This window comes from Balaenoptera physalus (genome assembly GCF_965194825.1).
Source record: "Balaenoptera physalus genome assembly, chromosome: 16".
In the NCBI taxonomy this organism is placed as follows: domain Eukaryota; kingdom Metazoa; phylum Chordata; class Mammalia; order Artiodactyla; family Balaenopteridae; genus Balaenoptera; species Balaenoptera physalus.
Genome location: NC_138898.1, coordinates 90572908 through 90595555, shown reverse-complemented (window position 1 = coordinate 90595555; position 22648 = coordinate 90572908). Strand labels below are relative to the sequence as shown.

The window sequence follows — 22648 nt, the reverse complement described above, 5'->3', positions numbered from 1 at the left end:
TTTGCTTCATAACAAGGTGGTATGAGGAAAGGGAAACTAGCATCTATTGAGTGTGAATTACCTCACTCCTTTGCAACTACCCTGTGAGATGGGAATTATTCCTAACTTTTTACAGGAACATAGAGCCAGCAATTTGCCCAGATTTCACTACTAGAAAGAGTGGAGCTAAGACGTCAAAACCCTCACCTGCTCCACTGGTGCCTCACCCCCATCTCTGACCAAAGCAGAGGTGCTCAGCAGTGAAGCCACTTCACCTCTTTTGTCCTGTTTCCCCCACTGCACCTGGGACAGCCCCTTTCACACAGCAGGGGTGGGGTGGGGATGAGTGTGATGCTACCACACAGGGCTGGCCCACAGGAGGGTTCAACACACCGTAGGCATGGCTCATTTCCTCCTCTAGATTCTCATATAACCCTGCGAGTTAGAAGAGGCCAAGGGCTGCTGCCGTGGAAACTGCAAGAAGACCCCTCCCCCCAGCCACCTCGTCCACATGTCCTTAGGACACCACTGGCCCACAGGGCTCTGCTGTGCTGTTGGAGTTGGTGCAATACGGTCCCAGAAAACACGCTGGCTTTGGGTTGCATGTCACTTCCCGCCCTCCTGGCATGGTGTGGGAAGCAGGCAGAGGGCAGGCCCTGGGGTCAGATCCAGTTCAGAATCCACCTCCTCCAACTGGCTGCTGTCCTCGGTGCTCAGTTTCCCCATCTTTCCTCATCTTTCCTTCACAGGGTCATTGTTCAGACTTAGCAGAGGTTGGGTAGCGCACAGTAGGTGCTCTGGAAGCGGGAGCTGGCTCCCACTCAGGAACCTCGGGCCACAGTGACCCGCTGTCCACTCTCCCGCCTGGGGCAATAAACGGAGTAACAGCAAACCAGCACCCAGTGCTTCCTGGGGAGCCAGCACCGAGCGAGGCGCACGCCCTGACCTGCTGCCATCACCACTTAGTGATCTCACTCAATTGTCACACGCCCCAGGGTCAGACTGTGTGTCACCTTCCAGGCCCTCCTCCCACAAAAATGCTGGCCTCCCAGCCTCCAGAGCGTTTAGTTCACCCCATAAACTCCGCTAATGCTTACCACATGCTGCTGAGCTCCGGGGACCGCGCCCACTGCCCTTCGCGGGGGCCCCAGGCCCTGCGCCAGGAGACTCTTCCCACCGGGAGATCCATCCCCTGGAAGACCCTCCCCCAGGGGACCCTTCTCCTAGGAGACACTTCCCCTAGGGGACCCCCCCCTCTAGGAGACCCTCCCTCTATGAGACCCTCCCCCTAGGGGACGCTTCCCCTAGTGGACCCATCCCCTAGGGGACCGGCCCACCCCACGGTATGAAGCGGCCGGCGCTGTGCTCCCCGCAGGCCACCCATGACCTTGGACGCCCCTACAAAGCCTGCGTCCACTCCTCTCAACAGGCTGCGGGTCTACACCCACAGGTGCCTTTTGCTGTTGGGAATTGAGAACCCGATCAAGCGTGTTTCTCGTTTGCAATCCCCGCAACTTGGCGCGTAAGCACGCGAACACGGAGCCTGCCGGTGGGAGGGGCGGCTCCCGCGGGCGGCGGGGAGGGCGGGCCCGGGCGCCGGGAGGGGCTCGCCCAGTGGTCCCGGCCCGCACCCTGCCTTCCGCCGGGCCCTCAGCCGCACGTGCGAGCCCACCTGCGCGCAGGCACTGCTGGGCGGGGCGACGCCGGAGCCGCCCCAGAGGGAGCAGCTAGGGGCTCGCGTGCCGAGCCGGCGCCGGCCTGCAGTGCCCTCCGTGCGTCCCTAGGGGGCGCAGCCGGCGCGGGAAGCCGCCCGAGTCGAGGCCGGGGCCCGGCGCGAAATTCCAGGCGGGCGGGCGCGGCGAGTTTGAAAACAGTCGAGGGAGTGGGGGCGGGACGTGGGCCCCGCCGGCCGCCTCCCCTCGGCCAATCAGCGGCGGCGGCGGGCGCGGGCGGGCGGCGCGTGCGGCCGGGCTGTGAATGGGGCGCGGCGGCGGCGGGCGAGCGGCGGCGCGCGGGCGGGAGGGCGCACTTTCTCCTCCGCGCGCGGCGGGGGCGGCGGCGTCTTCTCAGCGCCCGCCGGACCCTTCTTGAGACGCGGCGCGGCCAGGGCGCTCCGGCCGCGGGGGCGGCGTGACAGGTTGTCATCTCCCCGCTGACAACTTCTCCCCCGCCGCTCCCCTCAGCGCCCGGCGCCCCTCGTACCTGGCCGCCCGGCCCGGAGGCCACCGCCCGCCGTCCCGCTCACGGGGCCCGAGGCCGGGGGCGGCGGCTCCTCAGCATGGCCGGGGGCGTGCGGCTGGCGGCCGGCAGCGGCGCGGCGGGCCCGGGGCGGCCGCGGGGGTCCCTGCCTGGCCCCGAGCGGCGGCGGCGGCGGCCCTGGGGAGCCCGCGCGGCGCCCGGGAGCCTCGGCGAGGACGAGGGGGAGCGCGCCGGGAGGCCAGCGACAAAGTTGAGCGCGGGCCGGCGGCGCGGATGGTGGGCGCTCGCGGCGCTGCAGCTGCACTTGCTCCGGGCGCTGGCTCAAGGTAGGCGCGGGCCGGGGAGCGGGGCGGACCGGGGTCGGGAGCTGGGCGGACGCGGGCCGGGGAGCGGGGCGGGGGGCGGACCGGGGCCGGGAGCTGGGCGGACGCGGGCCGGGGAGCGGGGCGGACGGGGCCCGGGAGCTGGGCGAACGCGGGGAGGCGCGCCCGAGTGCCGCTCGCTGGACCTGAGCGGAGCCGGGCGCCGAGCCTCCGAGTTGGGAGCCCGCCGCTCCTCTGCGGGCTCAGTGGCTGACTCTCGTCGGGTTCCAGGTGCCGGGCACCTGGAGCCGCTGTCCCAGACCCCGCATCTCTCCGGTCCGGTGCCTGACCCCAGGGGGAGCCCGGCAGTTGCTAGAGCAGAACTTTGGGTGCCCGCGGCCTCTCCCCTCGGCTTTGCCCCCCCGCCCCCCCCCCCCGTGGTTTTTGTTGCGTCGGTGCTGGTCTCTGAGTAGATGCTGTCCGTCTACCGGTGCCAAATGGCCGTTTGAAAAGGGAGGTGGCATCTCTCCCGAGCCGAGCTGTCCCCGAAATCTGGGTTCTTTTAACGACCCGGCACGTACCCCCTGCCTCTGAGCAGACCTCCTCGCTGAAGTTTGCGTGTCTGGAAAGAATAAAGGTGTAAGCAAGCAGCGAAAGGTGGAAGTAGCTAGCTCCACGCGTCCTTTTGGTGCGGTCTTTTAAGATCCGTGTACCTGCGTGGGCAGCTTCAGGGGAATTGGCTTTGGTGGTTCTTAGCGTCGTGGGATATGGAAGGAGACAGGTGGACGGCAGATGGGAGCCCTAAACTTAAATTAGCCGTGTTCAGTGTCCAGGGAAGGTGATGTGTGTGTAGCGACGGATAATGATTTAAATGGAATCACATCTTAAAGGTCTGAGCTCAGAACTGTCATCGATAGTTTAACAGATAACTCATCCTTCTTTTGTTACTGTTAACCTAATCGATGTGCACTGAGGTCCTCCCCGCCCTCTCCCAAAGGCTTTCCTAAGTGCCCGCTTTCATGTTTTGCTACATGGAAGCAAATTGCCGTATTTCTGGTTAATTTAACTCTCCTCCATTACTTGGAAAATTTTCGTTTCGCTTGTTTGTGCTTTTTTGCTTAATGACAGACTTTGGTAGAAAAGCATTAAGTCGTTTTGTAAAATGGGATCTGTAGATTGCCAGAGAAGCCAGGTTCGAATGAAGAAATTTAAATCACTTAGGGATGACCTTTAAGATAGAAAAGGGTGTTTATTAAGTTTTCCTTTTTTGTTTTTTTCTAAAACAGTGACTTGCACTTTGCAATAAGCCCTGTACATTTATACATCTAAAGATTAGTGCACAAATTCAAATGGTGGGGAAAAAAATCTGGCTTTGTTTTGAAGTAATATTATGCAGATTTCAACTTTTTATCAGTTTGAAGGCTGTCTGGCGTGTTGCTTTTTACAATTGTGTTAATGAAAATTAATTTTAAAAAAGTACTAAGGCAACAAACTTTGTTAAGCAGGAGTATTTTATTCCTCGTTACCAGTATAAAACATGGGTACCTATTTTACATTTACATGGTTTATAGAGTGAACAGATCTTTTAGTGTAAAATTTCAAATAGGTTGTAACAAATTCTAAATTCATTGACAGGTTTCTGTTCTCTGTGCTCTGTGAAATGTGTAATATATCCATCATTTTTTATATTATATTGAAAATTCATATTACAGGGGAGATGTCACCATTTCACAAAAGCTCATGTATCTTGAAAATGAAAATTCTGGTGCTGCTATAGAGATTTCTGATGGGATGATGAGTTGGTCATATGCATGGGGAAGTATTCTCTTGAATCTTATCAGATAAAATGTAACATTCTAAATGGAATACCTACCACTTGGTTGGAACTGGTCACAAGTACTATATTACTATGTAGCTAGGTGAAGCAATTCCTAATTTCTCTTTGTTTCCTTCTAATGGCATTTCATGTGGCTAGGTTTGGTCATGATATCTTGGGAGAAAATAAGTGCAATATTAACCAGTAAAAGTTACATAGAGTTACATAGCCCAAGTTATAAGCAGAGTGCGTAATTGACCATTATGTGAAACAGGTTCACATCTTCCCAATGTAGCTTTAATAGTCCTGGGTTTCTTTCTACATGGTAATGGGAATTTGAATTATATACTCTGCTTATTAGTGTGTTTGTAACTTTTCTAGATTGCTTTCTAATTGTGAAAGGCAGGTGGCAATGCATACTTTCGGTATGTTGTCCACTAGGAGCCAGACGTGAGTGTTGTAGAAGGGTGCCTTTTGAGGCGGAGGATGGCGGGATTGCAAGTGTCATGTGTGTGAGACCTGTGGTGCCTTAGCTTTACTGCTGGACCTTTACAGGTGTATTGATTCTGGTAGTGTTCAGTACAGCCTCATGTTAAGTTGTATTCATCAGGTGCAGAGGGGTAGGAACGCTCTCAGTTACTGCTTGGGGTGGTTCATAGTTCTTAGTTTCTCCTTTGGAGTTATTTCTAGCCACTTGGAACCATGATTCTCCAACTTTGGTGTGTATCAGAATTACCTGGGGAATTGGGGGAACCTGTAGAGGGCCAGCTCCTTCTGTTCTTCAGTGAGCCACATGGAAGAAATGAGCTTGCTTCCAGGTGATTCTGATACACACCAAGAGTTTGAGAACCACCAACTTGGATTGCCTGGATTTTCCTCATTCCCTTCACCTGCTGATTTCCTGGACCCTCTCTTTCCCAGTGTTTCTCGAACATATTTGCACATTCGAATCACCTGGGAGCAATACCGAAGCTTGGATCTCATTCCCAGAATTTGTTTTATTTGACTTGAGGTTTGACCTGGGCATCAGGAGATTTAAAAACTCCTCAGGTGGTTCCAGTGTTCAGCCAAGTTTGAGAACCATTGCTGTAATCCTTTTTACGTAAGATCACATGACTTGATTTTTCTTTTAACCTTGTTTCTGGCTGGTCTTGTGGTTCTATAGTGTGTGTACCTCCCCCCCTCCCCCCAATTCCAGTGAGCTTTCTGCACTTTGAGCTGATTTTCACTTGTTCCATGTTCATGATCTCAAACTTTGAAATTTCTTCCAGACTTAATTAGCTTTTCAGTCGCTCATTCTGTTTATTCCTACTGACATTGTTGAGCTCCTGCTTTGTGCTAGTCTGGGGTTTGCATCAGCATCACCAGTGCAATTTAAAAATACACTCATCTGGGCTCTACCTCCAACCTGGAGGTCTTTGGAGGGAGAATTTGTGCATTTAAAAACTCCACATGTGATTCTTGTATCTTTGTGTTACAGTTTTATCCTTGTTGGCCAATCCCATAATCACACCCAATTCTCTGTCATCCTTAGCCTGACTTGCTGTGACCTGGACCCTACCTGGATCCTTCTTCTTGGGCCGATCTCAGCCTTGAGTAAGGCCTACTAATCAGGCTTCTCTGCCACTGGTTTGCTGGAGAAATCTCAAAACAGTGCTAATCGGGTTCAGTACACATCTAGCTGCCTTTTGGGCCCTGGTTGCTTCCCATTCTCCCTGCAGTGGTTTGTTTGCCCTGTTCCTCTTACCCCTAGACCCCCTTCTCCTCACATCTTTGTAATTTGAGTTTCAAGTGGAACTTGAGTTCCAGGCTGGCAGCTTCACTAGAGAGTCTTCATAGAGAGTACTACACTTAGTAAGTGTTCAGGTACTTACTGATTAAATTTTATTAGACCACTGCATGTTTAACAGGTGGCAACTGGCCGCTTGGTTGGTAACCGTCTTGTAAATCTGACAATAAGCGATTATCACCCTCTCTGCAGTCTTATGTATGGCCACCTGTACCTCACCTTTACTGAGCCCTTATTACGTGCCACGCACTAAGTGCGTTACAGGTAGGCTCATTTACTCGTTACAACAACCCCTGAGAGGCAAGTAGCATTTTGTACTCATTTTACCTGTGAGGAAACTGAGGTACTGAACTGTTAACTAATTTGCTTAAGGCCTCAGGACTAGTGGTGGAAGCAGACTGGAAAGCAGGCTGCCGAATCCACAGTTTATGCTCATAACCGGCGGGCTGGAGTGTCTCCCGTGCAGCCTGTGGCTTCATATGGGGAGGGAGAGCAATCTGGTCAATACCAGAGGGAAGATGGCAGCTGATGTTTTCCAAATGCTGTATTGAGTTACATGACCTCAAGGTTCGGGTTACCTAATTTACTGTTACCGTAAAACAATAAAAATTACGTTAAACGATTTGGAAAATACAGAAGAATATGCATAGCCCCCTGTATATAACTATCCCTCTCCCATAAGAAAATGACTTGCCATTTTGGTTTTTCTTTTTGAAGAATTTTTTTTTTTCTCATAATGTAAATGTCAAATTCCAATTGAGAATGGGGTTGTGGCAGTCAGTTGGCAGATTTGAACTCCCCAGAATTGACCACTAGGAGCATACTAACCATTTCTTTGAAGAACACTTGGAAAATTCTTTTATTCTCACTCAAGTACATGCATAAGTCCTTTAAATGGAAATAGAGAGGTGGGGTTTGTAAGGTACTGATCTTTTGTTAACATGCATTTTATCTAACGAGAGTTAAGGTTAGCTATATGTTGGGATTATATCTAGCCAGGAAGTTTCCTTTGTCGTCAAATATTGGAGTAAAACAAAGTCATTCTGAAACGTTAAGTGGGTGATGGAGTGGGTTCAAACAAGACATCGTAGTTAAATTCTATCTCCCAGTTGCCTTTATGTTCTATCCTTTCTTAAGAGTCCTTGTATTGTTTTTGTTGGGAGACTCAGGACCTTCCTCCAGGTGTCCCTGAGGTCAGAGACCATAATGTCTGCTGACTAAATCTAGAGGATAGAACAGACACAGAGTGAAAACTCAGAAGCTGGATTTTGCCTAGGTCATGACTTAAATTTCTGTAAGAAGTAAGAAAAGCAGCAGTTTTAAGAGTACACCGTTTAAGTCCAAATCAGTGGAAGTTGAGTAAAACTGAGGGTGCGGAATGAAAATCAGGGTGAAAGGTATAGTATAAAGAGGAGTTAAAGTAGAATTATCTTTAAAAAAAAAAAAAAGTAAAGGTGTCGATGTAAGTTTTATGATCTGGTGAATACAGTAAGCGATGGTACATATTTACCTAATGTAACTGATCATTTTAATACGTGTAGTCTCTTTCATTCTAATTCGTAATTTGACTTCATCAGTTCTATAAGGCATTTTCTTAAAATTTCTCCTCAATTTGTAAATCTCTTTTAATAAAACAGATTATAAATATTTGTACCTATGATCCCAAGAGAGAATATATTTTGTCAGTTGGGACTACAGTGATGGCACCTCGTGTCATCCTTTTGTAGTAACGCATAGAAATTAGTCTTATGTTTTTTAATGATTCCCTGAACTACAAAAGTCTGTCATAGTTTGATAGATACCTACCTGCCAGTTATTGATCCCATACCTGAGACCTGTTCTGGAGAAATACATTATTATTAGTCTTACAGCTTCATTATTTTAACACTATTCTTACCATATCCAAATACAAAAATTAAAAATGTAGGGGAGCACTGCGTCAGGAAACTCTTGTTTCTGTTTGCTCTTCTAGTATTTAGGTGGTATGACTTCTGGCAGGCAGCTTCTAAAGCCAGAGGTTCACTGCCTTAGCCTGGCTCCAGGCGTCCCATCCCCAGGGTCTCCTGTAGGTGTTGTGGGAATGAGAATGTTTACAAAGCTTTTCTAGAAACAGGGATGAGGTGAATGGAAGAAGCATTGGGATAAGTGTTACTAGACCTGGTTTCGATTTTATTCTGTAACTAACTTGCAATATAAGCAGGTCTGTTAGCTTCTGAGTTGATTTTTTTCACCTGTAAAAGTTGGGGGTTAGACTAGATCTTCAAAATCGTTCTGCTCTGATTCTTTGATCTGTATTTTGTCATATCCTTTCTGCCCTTCACCAAACTCTCTGTGTCTTCTATCTGGTGATTCTATAACTCCATATGTCTTGGCTCTTAGAACCTGATTCTCTTCATTTTACTTTTACCGTGGTATTTACAATGTCGAAAACAACGAAGATGCAGTATAACATTTCTCCTTAGGGGCTGCCATCTTACACACGATATATTTACTCTAGCCTGAAAGTGGTTCATGCTCAAAATGTTAGGTTCTGTAAAATGAATTAGTGCCGTAATTTATCAGTGTAAGCCTGAAGTTTGGGGGAATAAATTTCTTTAAAATGCGAGATGCTTATTTATTTAAACGGCTGGAAGGGAAAGGGCAAGGCTAATTGAAATCTAGGAGGTACTTAATGCAGTGAGAAATTTTAGAAGATATGAAATAGTGATATGAGAATGTTTATGTTTACCGGACAATGACCATCAGTAATCGAAGAGATTAGTAGGTGGTGTTCTCTTGATGTTTCTGGAGGCAACCTAATGTTATGTTGGTTAATTGTCTTCATTAGGGACTTTCAGTAAATCAGAAGGTCCTCAAAATTAACAAAATAATTACTTTTCACTTTAACAGGCTTAGCTGGCACTCTGTTGATATACAGACAATGTCTAGTGAAGGTAACAACTATCAATTAAATGATCCAATTTCTTAATAACAAATATGTCAGCCAGGTAAATCTATTAATTTACTGATCTTTGGAGATTAGCTTGTTGAACATGAGCTAAGCTGATCTTTGGAGATTAGCTTGTTGAACATGAGCTAAGACTGTAGTTTCTGCAGTGTTTTTGGGTTTGGTGTGTGTGTGTGCATGTGTGTGTTTAACTTTGGAGATGCGGACTTCAGAGAATTGGACTCCTGGGCCCATATTATTACATAGATAAATTCAGCCTTTGGTGCAATGTTTTGTTGCTTTTTCTCCCTTTCAGAACTCTACTCTGTATTCTAGACATGATTCTTTATTGTGAGAGTTTTGGAAGCTCTCAAATATGTAAGCTTGATTTTTATGAAGATGAATGATCTCTCCAAGAAAAAGAATACAGGGAGGTAACTAAAGAATGACTATGGCAACTGGAAGAGGAGTATGGCTACTCAGAGTGCCGGTAGTTGCCTTTATTAAGAATTTTACCAAACCAAGCAGGCTAGTAAGGAAGAAGTTAGATTTGGGGTAAGGAGGGATATCATAGCTTATATCACATGGGTATAACCTATTCATATGTAGATAAGGATGATTATATCCACAGGTGTCTATGGGTTTTTCTCTTTAGTGTGATCCTTAATTTTGTGTGTGTATTTATGGTTTCGTGAAAGAGGGACTATTTTCAAAGCGAAGGTCAGTCCTTTCTTGCCTTCCCCCTAGGTGTTAAACATGATGGAAAAAGAATAGGAGGTTTTGATTTTGTGTACCGAGCCCTTCTGTACAATGAGTGTCAGTGTTGATTTAATACATGAACCACCAGATGGCAACAGAAAAAGTACTTCTATAGGATGTAATCTCTAGTTTCCATAGCTGTTTTTTTCCCCCTTCCATGGTACACTGCTTTTCAGCACTTCATGCAATATATAAAATTCTTGTCTATGAGCAAGGTGAGTTTGTAATACGTTACAATGGAAATCACAACCAGGAAATAGAATAGTGGTAAAGTATTACTAGGAAAAGACATTTTATTTACATGAGTGCATGTATAAACTGTTCCCAGAGGGAGTGGGTTTCCAAGGATGCAACTTTATGATTTATATTATCGTACAGTCATGCTTTTACTACTAATTTTTAATTCAGTATTTAGCTCTACAGTAAGCTGTGATGATTTGCAGAACATAAAAGAAAACATGGCTCTTACCCTCCAGCATTTTATGTAACACCTTTAAAAGGAGGAGATACATGAGATTATAAACATTGAACATATTTATATATTTTCTGGCCAAAGGTATTTTTACTTTATGTGGAATTTGTTTTATTTTTGCCGTGTAGGTATGTCCCCTTTTTCTAAGTGTGTCTTCTTGGCTCTTCTAAGGTTTTTTGGTTTTTTTTTTTCTCCTTTGCTAAGACTCTCTTGGTTGCAAACTAGAAACTTAGTCTGAATGACGTTTAAAAAAAAAAAGACTTTATTGGAGGCATCTTGGGGTATCAGTGTAACAAGAAGAATACTTTGAAACTTGGCAGATGTAGGATTCAGCTCCATCTCAGGGATAACTAGAGCCAAGTATTTGAAACCCCTCAGGTGCTGTCCTCTGTCATCATCTCTCCTTCTGTTCCTGTGTTGGGGTCCTTCTTGACTCTCACTGAAATTGCCTTTCTCTTTGTGACTAAAATGGGGCTATTGCCAGTCTTTACATTCCTGTTGCTTCAGATCCTGAAATAAAGATTGACTTAAAGCTTTGGTTGTGAAATTTGTGAAATGGTCAGGTTTGCATTTTAAAAACATTATCTTGAGAAGAAAAGAGCACTTTGGTTGCAAAATCGAGAAGGGGTTGGGAGAAGCCAGAATGACTATAGACAAGTTAAACTGTGTCATCTGTTGAGAGAAAGTAGTAGCTTGAGCCAGGGTGGTAGGGTTGGAGGTGGAGAGAGGAGGACGGATGGGTAGGGAGAGAGACAGGGGAAAAGATGGACAGGACTTGGCAGTAGGTTGGATATGGAGGTTGAGTGAGAATATGTCACGGGTGGCATCCAGGCTTCTGACCTGCATGACTGGTTGATTAAGGGAGTCATTCGCTGAGGTTAGACCACCTCAGTTTGGGCAGCAAGGTCATGATTTTGGTTTTGAATGTATTAATGTGAAGTACCTTTGAGGCATCCAGAGAGACCTGTCAAGAAGATGTTTGGATATATGCATTTTGCAATCTGGGCTTTTGGTATAAATACTTGTGGAGATAGTATAGCATGTTTAAGAGGATGGGCTTGGCATAAAATAAAACTGAGTCATAAAAGCTAGCTGTGCTTCCTTGGGTGGGCTACTTAATCTTCTTTAGGCATTATTTCTCATCCCTGAAGTATAATTGTCCAATTTTACCTTCTTAATAATTGTACCTATTTCATATAGCTATTCTGAGGATCAGTTGATACGATCACAGATAAGGTATGTAGCACCTTGCCACGTACATAGTATGTATCTAGTAAGTGTTAGGTGGTGGTATCGTTGTTTACACTTTTGTAAACAGGAATCATGCCTCATTCATTTCGTCTTTTCTCGTAGTACTAGGTATTAATAAGCCACTAGGACAGAATGGGGAGTGTGAACAGTTGATGTGTAGTCATGTTAATGTGGCAGTGACTTACTGGATAAATTGAAGGAGGAAGAGATTGGATTGATGAGAATGAATTTGATATGAGGACCAAGGAAAGGCCATTGGATTTGTTGATAAGGTGGTAAATGTTGATCCTTTTTAGTATAATTTCACTAGAGTTGTAGGACTATAAAGCAGATTGAAGTTGATTAGAGAATGAATGGGCAGTGAGAAAATGGAGTCAGTCAACAGGCGTTTTTCTCATACTGTTAAAATTCTCAAGAAAAGAACTATGAAGGCATTTGAAGTGTGTAGTGACAAAATGATCTTGAAATACCTTGGGAATATTTATTTTTTCCAATTTAAAAACTGTTCTCGAGGCTGAAAAAAAATATGGGCTGTTGTCATCTGGCAAAATTGTGAGTAATCATCACGATTCTCTGAAGTGATCATTTCACAGTTTCCTATTCTGCAACTCCTGGAGCCTTCTGGTGACACTGCTGCCAGAACTGTTAGAGAGGACTTCCACTCCCTTCCTGCTGCAGACGCATCGAAACTGCGGACAAAACAGAACAAGGAAAAGCAAAAGCATTCCTGAGCCTGGTAAACCAGGAAATCCCAGGTGCCACAGGTGAAAAGAGAATTCAAAGCGAGGCTGTAATTGGGAACTCAAGGCCTGTGGTGGTTTCAGATCTGAGTATAGGCCCCAAGGGCATGGACCTGAGGGTCTCATGGAGAAACAGGAAACGTGGTCTTAGGTCTGTGTAAAGAAGGAAGGTGGAGTTGGTGTCCTCCTGTACAAAATCTTGAAGCTGTCCCATCTGTGAAAAGAAGACTAGAAAAGCCTTGCCCACTGATCTGAGGGAGTGCAAAGAAACATGCTATCCTCCTGGGGCTGTGCATAATTAGGAATAAGAAAAGAGAAAAGCTGTACCTCACACTGGCGGTAGGTTAAAATTTAACACTTCTTGCAGTGCAACTAACCCTCAAGCTAAGAAGTTAGCACAAAATCTGGTCCAGAACTGTGGGAGCCAGTGGAGCCCTCAGACGTAAGTGTACAACTGTCCTGCAGAGCAGATGAGTCTGGGGACTCTGACAGAAGAAACAGCTCATGCCGAGGGTGAACTTGCAATAAAACATCGCGGCCACACGAGGAAGTGAATCACTATGGAGGAGCTTTGGCAGATGTGTAAATAGGAGAAAGGTGCTCCTGGGACATAGGACAGAAATCACTTGGTTAAAATTACTAGAGATAAAAGGGGTAAGACTGCAATGAAAAAACATCACAGGTTGTAAAAAGAACACATGGATTTGGAAAGGAACCAAATAGAATTTCTAGAAACCTCAAGTAACCTCAATGGACAGGTTAAACAGCTGAGTGGATATAAATGAAGAGAAAACTATTGATCTTTGAGGAGTTCCAAGGAAATTGCTTGTAATTCAGTACTGAGAGACAGAGGTGGAAAATGAGTGGATAAGACCCATGAACTTTAGTATGAGAAAGTTCACCATTACCGATTTCTGTGAGCTTCCTGAAAGAGGAAATAGAGTGGGAGAGAAACTCTCCAAAGATATAATGGTTGACAGTTTTCCATAATAAATGCAAGGCTTGAGTTCTTAGGTCCACGAAGCATAGTGAACCCAAGCAGGATAAATAAAAACAAATCCACACCTAAACACATTGTACATGAAACATTAGAAATAAGACAGAAGCAACCCGAAGAAAGTCATTGTCTAAATATCTGGAAGACATTTTGTTGGTAGCAGAAGATGATAGAATAATATCTTCAAAATGCTTTGGGGGAGAAACAAACATCAGCCTGGCATTCTGTATCCATATGAAGTAATATTCAAGAGTAAAAGTGAAATGAAAGCTTTGTAGATAAAGACAAAGTTGATCACTTGTAGACTTTTGCTGATGGAACTACTAAAAGATGTATTTCAAGACGAAAGAAATTGAAAGTCGAAGGAAGGAGTGGAATACAAATAGTGAAGTGCTGACAGAGGGTTCAGAACCTAGGAGATCAGCTTAAACAGAATCCTAGTAGGGCTGCAAGTAGGCAGGCCACGTTAGAGTCTGGGCATTCAGCTTAGCACTTGGGAACGCAAAGATGAAGGATTCAGGTAAAAGAAACTAAGCAATAGGAGTGAGGAATTCATTGTCTGGATAATAGCAAGATTCTTGCCAGATAGAACCAAATATCAAGACCTTCATGTTTAGCCAACACATTCCAAAATGACCTCCTTTACATTCCAAATTGGGGTCTTAGCTGTGGAAAAATAGAACTTGGATCTTAGCTATCAGAGATTCAGTGCACAAGGGTAAACTACGTTTAATAACATTTGAGGGAAAGCATACATATTGAGGGAGGACAGTGGTTAAGACACGAAAAAGCTCAACGGATGAGGATAAATGGCAGATGAGAATGTAGACGTTTGCCGTTTTGTGTCAACTTGATATGATTGGCTAGTTGTTTTTGACCAACTCCTGGACTTTGAAAATTACTTAAATCTAGTATCACAGTAGTATAGTTAGACAACAGTCATCTGCATCTCTAACTTTGCTGTTCTCTGTGGGATCAAAAGTGTGAAATGTAAGTTGTGGTATGCTTCTATTTAGATGGATACTTTGTAGCAATTTAAAATATACAGTTTAGCATTTTATTATCTGAAAATACAGCTTAAGAGGGTTTTTTAAAACTGCAGTTCTTTGCGTTAAAACTTGCTCTTTCTTCGGTAAATAAACTGAATTTCATCATAGATACTATTGACGATAAAAAACATTTAAAAAAACCACAAACAGCCAAACCCCATTTGCCCTGTGACTTCTCCCAAATCAGCTATTGAGGAAACATTGGGAGTCTTAACCTGCTGTGACTCCCATTCCCCCCTTTTAGGGGGCAAGCTGGTTTGGTTGGAGTCCTCTGCCCTGTGTGTGAGCTAGAGGCAGGTGACGCTGACCAAAATGGTGAGGGTCTGAATTTTTCTGACATCTTTTCTAGTGGCTGACGTAGCACATGAGAAAACTACTGTACTATGCTGGTATTAAAAAAATGTTGTAGATAGAAGTGGATCTAATTGACATGGAAGGCTGTTCAGAATATATTAGGTGAAAAATGAGGTTATAGCACGGTTTGTACAGTGTAATAGTGTGTCTTTATTGAGTGCTTCTCATGCATCAGGCAATGTGCTAGGATCTTGCTATGCAGTATCTTATAATCTTGTGACAACCCTATTTTATAGATGAGGAAATTGTGGTACAGAGAGTTTAAGGTCACCTACTTAGTAAGTGGTGCAGCTGGGCTTTCAGTGCAGTGCTGGCTGACTCCAGAGCCCCTGCTCTTGGTCCTTACACTGTGCTGCCCATTGTGTGTGACATGAGCACATGTGGTGGGAAGTTTCTGACATAGGGTCATCCATATATAGGTCAATAGGAAAGGGTCTGGGAGGCAATGCACCAGGATATTGATAGCAGCCGTTTCTTGGTGACTTTTTTTCCTTTTCCTTTTCTCTAATTTCTGATTTTCTGTAATGGGCTTAGATTGCTTTTGAAAAGTGTAATAGACTAAAAAAGTAATGGGGATATAATTTTAAGTCAGAAATGGATAAGAAATTACTGTTTTATAATATATGCAGCAAGTATGGTTGAAGGAATAGACGAGCCTGCTTAAAGTGCTTATCTCTGTTACGGGAAATTTTTCTTTTTTTCTGAAAGTTCTAAGTTTCAAACAACAAGCATTTATAACTTTAAAAAAAATTGTGAAAGCAATTGTTATTTACCATAATGTGATATTAGTGGATTTTAGGAGGAATATGGTATTAAAGTAGTTTAGTGGTTCATGCTGAGATTGCAGTAATGGGGACTTGAGATTTTGGTGTTTTTTTTCTGTTTGAGGAAACTTAAGTTACTGTTTTGGGCCTTATTTTGTTCATCTACTTGGAAAACGGCGTGCAGTATCTAAAATACAGGCTCATTGTAAGCACAAAAACTCCTTTGAAAGATGGGTTGATAAACACATTTGTACCATCGATTTTTAGTTAGTGCTGTTTAATCTTTGTTTTATGATTCTGGTGTCACATTCTCCCAATAACAACTCTGATATCAAATAAATTTAATAAGTTCAAGTTTTGATGATATTATGTACAAAAACTTTGAAGCATGTAGTTTATAAATGAAAATTAGTGATTTTAAATTTGTGTTTTACATGAATTATGAATTATTAATAAATTTATATTAAATATAATGTAAATGCAAATTAGGAGAGTATTATGTATGAATGAATGCAGCAGTGTACAAAAGGTGCCATTTTCTGAGAATGACCCTGCTACACAGCAGGGGCTCCCATTGGCCATTTCTCTGCTGTGTCATCTCTTGACTTGTTTTCGTGGAATTCTACAAATCCTGCAGCCTCAGCGCTTCTCTGGTTCTCGCCGATCCCGAAGTGTGGATGTGCAGCTTTCCTCAAGTCTATTTTCCAGTATGTCTCCCTTTTGCTTAGGCTAGCCAGACTACCTTTTTCTTCGAGCAAACGATATCCAAACCTTTTAAAATGGGAGGGCTTAATAAGCACTGCCAATAATTTTGAATTGTATTATAAATAAAAAAAAATTGTAGAAGTTCCAAAAGTAAATATTTCAAGACAAGCAAAGAAACTTATATTGATTCTGAATGGGAGTATTATTCTTTGAATTACAACGAAGGGGATTGGTCTCTGCGTGTTTTGATCTTGTTTTCATCTTACCACTTTCCAGACTGATTGGGAAGTGAGAATGCCTTTCCCTTACCTTGCTTAAGGTGCTTATGTGCCTTTATCTTCTTTGCCCATTTCTATGGCTTGGCTTCGTTCTCTGGCGGTGCTTCCTTGGGCCCGTCAGGAGTGGGCTTGCCTCTGCCTATTCCTGTCTCTCTTGGCTTACTGTTTTTGAGTGGCCGTTGTTCTTCCCTTCCTCACCAAGGTTTCCTACCTGCAGTCTCTCCTCCCATGTTCACCAGCATTTCTTTCTATGGGTGGCAACATGTGTGGTCCACATTTAGGATGTGAGCAGTGTTAATAGGTACCCTTTGCTTGTGGAAACATCTAGAAAAGATGCTTTATTAAAATCGATATGCCTTTGTGGTTCTTAAGCCTCTTTATTTTATTTAGCTTTGGTAAACAGGAAGGCTTAAGGTATCCTTTCATGACAGGATTTTAGTCTACAGTTATATTTTATTATGTAGCACTTATTCTCTATGAAAAAATACATGAGTGGGTTAAAAAGTTGTATCATACCAAAGTATATGTATGAAAAGGATCTGCTTTCCTGATCCTCATTCCCCTGGTCCTTTCTACTTGAGGTCATCACTGTTCGCTGTTTTGAGTATTCTTTCAGTGATATGTGTAATGCAACCATATACGTATATCCTTTAGCTTTATATAGATGGTAGCATACTGTTACATACTTTGGAGACTGGCCTCAGCATAGTTCTTTTTTCACTTAACAATGTATCTTAGATATCATTTTGTATTGGCAAATACAGATATATCTCGTTTTTAAATACGTACATAGAAAATGTGCTTTTAAGCCATTGGCTGTGGTGTATTGGCATTATAACATGATGGTGTCTTGAGTCTTAGAGCTGGATTCAAATCCTGGCTCTGCCATTTATAAGCTGTGTGACCTTGGGCAAGTTACAGAACCTGTCTGTTTCAGTTGCTCATTTATAAAATGAAAAGTTAATATCTCTTCACAAGGTTTTTGTAAGGATTAGAAGAGATAACGTATGTAAAACATTTAGCACAGTGTCTTGCTTAATAAATCATAGCTGCTATTAGGTTCATGAATTTATCAGATCAAATGAACCCCTGATGTGTTTCTCCTTCTTCAGCTAAAATAAAATACACAGAAGGCATTACATGTTTCTTGACCTCATAACTTACCTTGGTTGTCCTTTTCTTCCAGTCTGTTGTTTATAGTCTCTCCTCCTTTCCTCCTCACCCTCTCCGCAATAAATAATATTCTTTTACTTTTGAGGTTTCTTGGCTTGTTGATGACTTTACTGACCGATGATATCCTCCTGCCATTGCATTGGGTACCATCAGTTGTGGTTTAGTATAAACCTCAACAGAGAAGGAATATTTCTGTTGATGATACTCTGGAATGAATTGAATATTGGCAATCAAATTTAGTCAAGTCACTAGACAGGGTGATTCTTTTTGTGGTTGGGATTTCAGCTGGGATAGAAATGAGATCTGGATACAGATGGCAATTGTCAGAGAGTATTAAGTGTGGGCCCAAGATGCCACAGGAGCACTTCAACTGTGGGCCTGTCTGGAAGCGGCCCTAGGAGGTTGGCCCACGGGGCTAATTATGAGGGGGCGTGTGGGTGCATGGGTGGGGGGTGTGCATTGACACATTGTTCATTAAAAACTGTCAGGATAAGTCAGAGGCGGTGGGTCTTCATGGGGAATAGTACGCGGGGTGTGGTGTGTTTAAAAAATAAATTAAAAAATTTGGTGTGCATAAACTAGATGAGCTATCTTACTGAGCGGTTTTAATGTTCTGCTTCAGGGTACAAGCAGTCTAGCTGTGGGAAGCCCCACCCTTTCCCACAGGGGAGGCGTGAGTCTCACTTGATGCGGTCTGCCAAGCTGTGACGCTTGGAGGACTCAGGATTGGGGCACCCGGGAATTCTGGTGTAGGGCCTTTCCAGGGGGCTGAGCGTCTGGAAGAGCATCTGGGGGCTTAGCTGGCTACTTGAAGGTTCATGTCAGTGAACCTTCTATACTTCTATATTTCATCTATACCTACTGGCTGGTGTGGCCTAAGCAAGCTGGCTTACATCTGAGAGGTTTCTTTTATCCTCTCTTCAAGATTGTGTTTTCTGGCTTCTTGGCCTTGATAGGTTTTCACTACTTGGACGATACATATGTGTACTGTTTGATCACCTGAATGTTTTCGTCCCTACTGAGTTTCTGTCACATGCTGTGGTGACGAGTGAGGATCTGTTACCTTCTCCCAAGGTATCTGGTGATGGTCTGCATGTCCTTGGTCTGTGTATTGCCAACTCAGCCTTTCTGCCGTAGAACTGTAATCACTGAAGGAAATATATAGAAATGTGGCACATGAGAATACGTTTGAGATGTTCTGTTCGATGAGTTCGTTTTTGTTACTGTTTCTTTATATTGAAAATCTGATTTCCTCCATTTGTCTAGATATCTCGCGTTCTTAGAAGTCCTTTTTTTTTCTTTTCATTTAATTTTCTGAAAATTTGAACGTTTAGAGAGATGACGGCTCAACTCCGCACCAGTGTTTCCTGAGAAAGTGAGGAAATGAATCCCACCTCAGACTCACTCAGAAGTGGTGGAGGGTGTGATGTGGCAGAGCCACAACTCTTCTGCCTTTTGAGGCAGTTCCTCTGGGTTCATTTTCCCTGCCGCCCCATTCTGTTCTGAGATGTGGGCTTAAGAAGCGCCAGAAGGTTCTGCTTCATACACAGTTTCCCCTCTCTCCCTCCTCACCCCTCATAGTTGCACGTGTACACTGCAAGAGGTAGGCGTTCTAGCTCCAGACATCTTTGTCCTCCTTTGCAGTTGGAAGTTTTCTCCTATCCCACCTTCTTACTTTACACACAGTACCTTGGACTCTATAGAGAAAGCTACAAGTAAAATTGAAAATAGGTATTTTTGGTACACAGAATAAGAACTCATGTTCCTGTAGGTTGCTGCTTAGCATTCAGTGTCAGAGTTCCTTCTTTAAAAAAACTGGCCTTGTTTTTCTGGCCACGCGGTGCGGCATGAGGGATCTTAGCTCCCCGACCGGGGATCGACCCTGTGCCCCCTGCATTGGGAGCATGGAGTCTTAACCACTGGACCACCAGGGAAGTCCCAAACTGGCCTTGTTTAATATTGATTTTTTTTGGGGGGGGGTCTCGGTTGGTGTATGAACACCCTAAAGATAGAGGAAGCCTTTTGACTAATTTTTGTTGTTTACAAATAAGTCATCAGAAATCTAACCGAATCTGTGGTGCCAGTCTATGGTTTTTGTAGATTTTTGTCAAATATTTTACATATTTTAAGCAATTTCTGTTTAAATAATAATTACAACCATCCCAGAATAAGTCCTTCTTGAGGTACAGAATTTCTTCAACTACTTATCTTTGTTAAGAGAGGAAATAAGACCTTTCATATATCTTTTGCTGCTTATAGAATAAGACCAAACTTTATGTATAGTATTGAGCTTGACAAAATATGTTTAAAATAATTTTGATCTCAGGAATTAGAAAAATGAGTACCTTGGTACTGAAGGAACAGTGTGGCTTAAAAATATCAGCCAAGGCTAAGCAATCTTACTTTAAACCTTGTACTTGATAAAAATTGAATGTAGCCTATAGACTTTGACAGAGAAGATCACAAAGTTCTTGAAGTTTCTGTATTTTTCTTCTGAAATGTAACTTTTGCTAATGTAACATAGGGTATAGGGATATCTTGCTGTGCTAATATTTTCAGGTATATCAGAGCATGTCTACTGAAGGCTCTTGAAAACTATTAAGTATTTATTGTACATAAAAAATCTTTTATAGAACTCAAAAATCTTAAAAAAAATCCAGAAGAAAGATGATACTACAGAATTTTTTGACAGATTGCTTAGAAGCCTCAAAATCGAAGTCAAAATGAATTAGAAAATCATCTTTGATTTTCCTGGGTCATTTAATTTGTGTTGATTTCTTTGTCACGTGTAAGCTTTCTTAGAGTGCAGTTCTAATGATGGGGTCCTGGGTGGTTAGGCTGCAGGCCGTGAGCTTTGGCCTGTTCTGCTACCCCTGGCTCTGGAGGCTCAGCCCAGGAATGTGAATCGATTGGGTGAGGATATCAGAACCTGTTGTTAAGAAGAACTCAAAAAAGCCATTTCTTTTAAAGGTATTATAAAGATCTATGGTATCTGAAGAAGTTTATGCAAAGAAATACTCTTCATGTTGTGACAAAGGTTATTTTTTAAACCTTAGATTTAATAAAACGAATGTGGAGTTGTTTTTGACTACTTTGTGAGCATATTTACAGGATTCAAAGGTCAAACCGTGTAGGAGTGTATATAGAGAGGTCTTGCTTATACTCTTGCCCTCCAGCCTGTTTGCCCCCTCCCCCTGTCACAGGAAACCATATTAGCTTCTTTCTTTTAAAGATAATTTTTAAAATTGAGGTAAAATTTACATAACATAAAATTAACCATTTAAAAGTGAACAATTCAGTGGCATTTAGTGCATTCACAGTGTTGGGCAGTCACCACCTCTACCTAGTTCCGAAACATTTTCATCACCCCCAAAGGAAACCCATACCCATTAGCAGTAGCAAACCCCCGGGCCCCCCAGCTCTCCCCTCCCCATTAATCCGCATTCTGTCTGTATGCATTTATCTATTCTGGGTGTTTCATGGAAATGGAGTCATACAACATGAGAACTTTTACATGTGGCTTATTTCTCTTAACAGTGTTTTCAGGGTACTCCATTTCTTTTTATGGCTAAATAGTAATCTGTGGTATGTATGTGCCATAATTTGTTTATCCATTCTTCCATTGATGGACATTTGCATTGTTTCCACCTTTGGCTATTGTGAATAATGTAGCTATGAAAATGCATGTACATGTGTTTGAGTACTTAACTTTCATTTCTTTTGGGTATATTCCTAGGAGTGGAATTGTTGGATCATGTGATAATCCTATGTTTAACTTTTTGAATATTTGCCAAATTGTTTTCCAGAGTGGCTGAACCATTTTACATTCTCACCAGCAATGTATGAGTTTTCCCACATCCTTGCCAATCCTTATTCTTTCTTTTCTTTGTTCCTTTCCATCTTTGAAGGGTCAACTAAGATGCATTCTCCTTGATGAAATCTTCCCTAATTTACCCAATTTAGAATAGTACCCCAACTTTCATAGCATTTTTGGCAACTTCCCTATAGTACCCATAAGTTCCATCCATCTAGTATTGTAGTTATTGTACACATAAATTCGTATTGTATTATGTAGACTCCTTGAGACTGGAGAGTGTATCTTTCAGAACTTTGAACTTACATCATGCTGAATCAATTGTAGCTGAGCATTTTGAGTGAATTAATGTGTAAGGTTTTATGCTGTTTCCTCTCCTTCCTTCTTAACTGCATAAGTGTAGATGTCCCCAGGGTTTCATCTTTGGCTTTTTCTTCCTTTTCATCTTATCTACTCTTTGTCAGCTGTCATTCCTAAACAAATGACTTCATCTGTATCTCCCCATTCCAGCCTCTGATCTGAGCTTTGGGTCTGATTCATCCCACCAGAACCTCAAATACAGTAATCCTTCAAGCCAGAGTTGACATCGCATTATCTAGCACCATATCTGACCTGTATATAGTAAGCATTTGTAGTTTTGGAATAAATGCATAAATGAACACATTTTTTTCATCTTTTCCTGACTTCCTTTTAAAAAATGTTACCCAGACCTTGCTTTGCCTATCTATAAACAAAATAAAAGTGAAAGAGAAATAACAACTGATACCACAGAGATACAAAAAATCATAAGAGAATACTATGAGCAGTTGTATGCCAACAAATTGGACAACCTAGAAATAGACAAATTTCTGGACACATACAACCTTACAAGACTGAATCAGGAAGAAATAGACAGTCTGAGCAGACTGATTACTAGCAGTATTAATGAATTTGTAGTTAAAAAAACTCCCAGCAAACAGAAGTCCAGGATTGGATAGCTTCACAAGGGAATTCTACCAGACATATGAAGAAGAGCTAATATCTGCCCTTCTCAAACTATTCCAAAAAATTGAAGAGGCTGGAACACTCGCAAATTCATCCTATGAGGCCACCATACCATGATACCAAAACCAGACAAAGACACTATGAAAAAGAAAATTATAGGCCAATATCTCTGAATATAGATACAAAAATCCTCAAAATGTTAGCAAACAGAATTCAACAATATAGAAAAAGGATCATACACAATGATCAAGTGGGATTTATTCCACAGTTGGAAGGATGGTTCAGTATTCACAAATC

General features: G+C 43.1%; 1 protein-coding gene across 8 annotated transcripts in view; it reads left to right on the top strand.

The window, feature by feature from the left end:
- Nucleotides 1-1963: 1963 nt before the first annotated feature.
- The window catches only part of SDK1 (sidekick cell adhesion molecule 1), a 1005745-nt gene continuing 985060 nt past the window's right edge, over nt 1964-22648 (top strand). For 6 of the 8 annotated variants that reach the window (XM_082429098.1, XM_082429099.1, XM_082429100.1 and 3 more), the window contains exon 1: nt 1966-2504. In XM_082429098.1, coding sequence (XP_082285224.1) covers nt 2258-2504 — 247 coding nt within the window. In that variant the 5' untranslated portion in view covers nt 1966-2257. Of the gene's footprint in view, nt 2505-22648 lie in introns of all 8 variants that reach the window. The other 2 variants (XM_082429101.1, XM_082429102.1) reach the window with 1 other exon arrangement.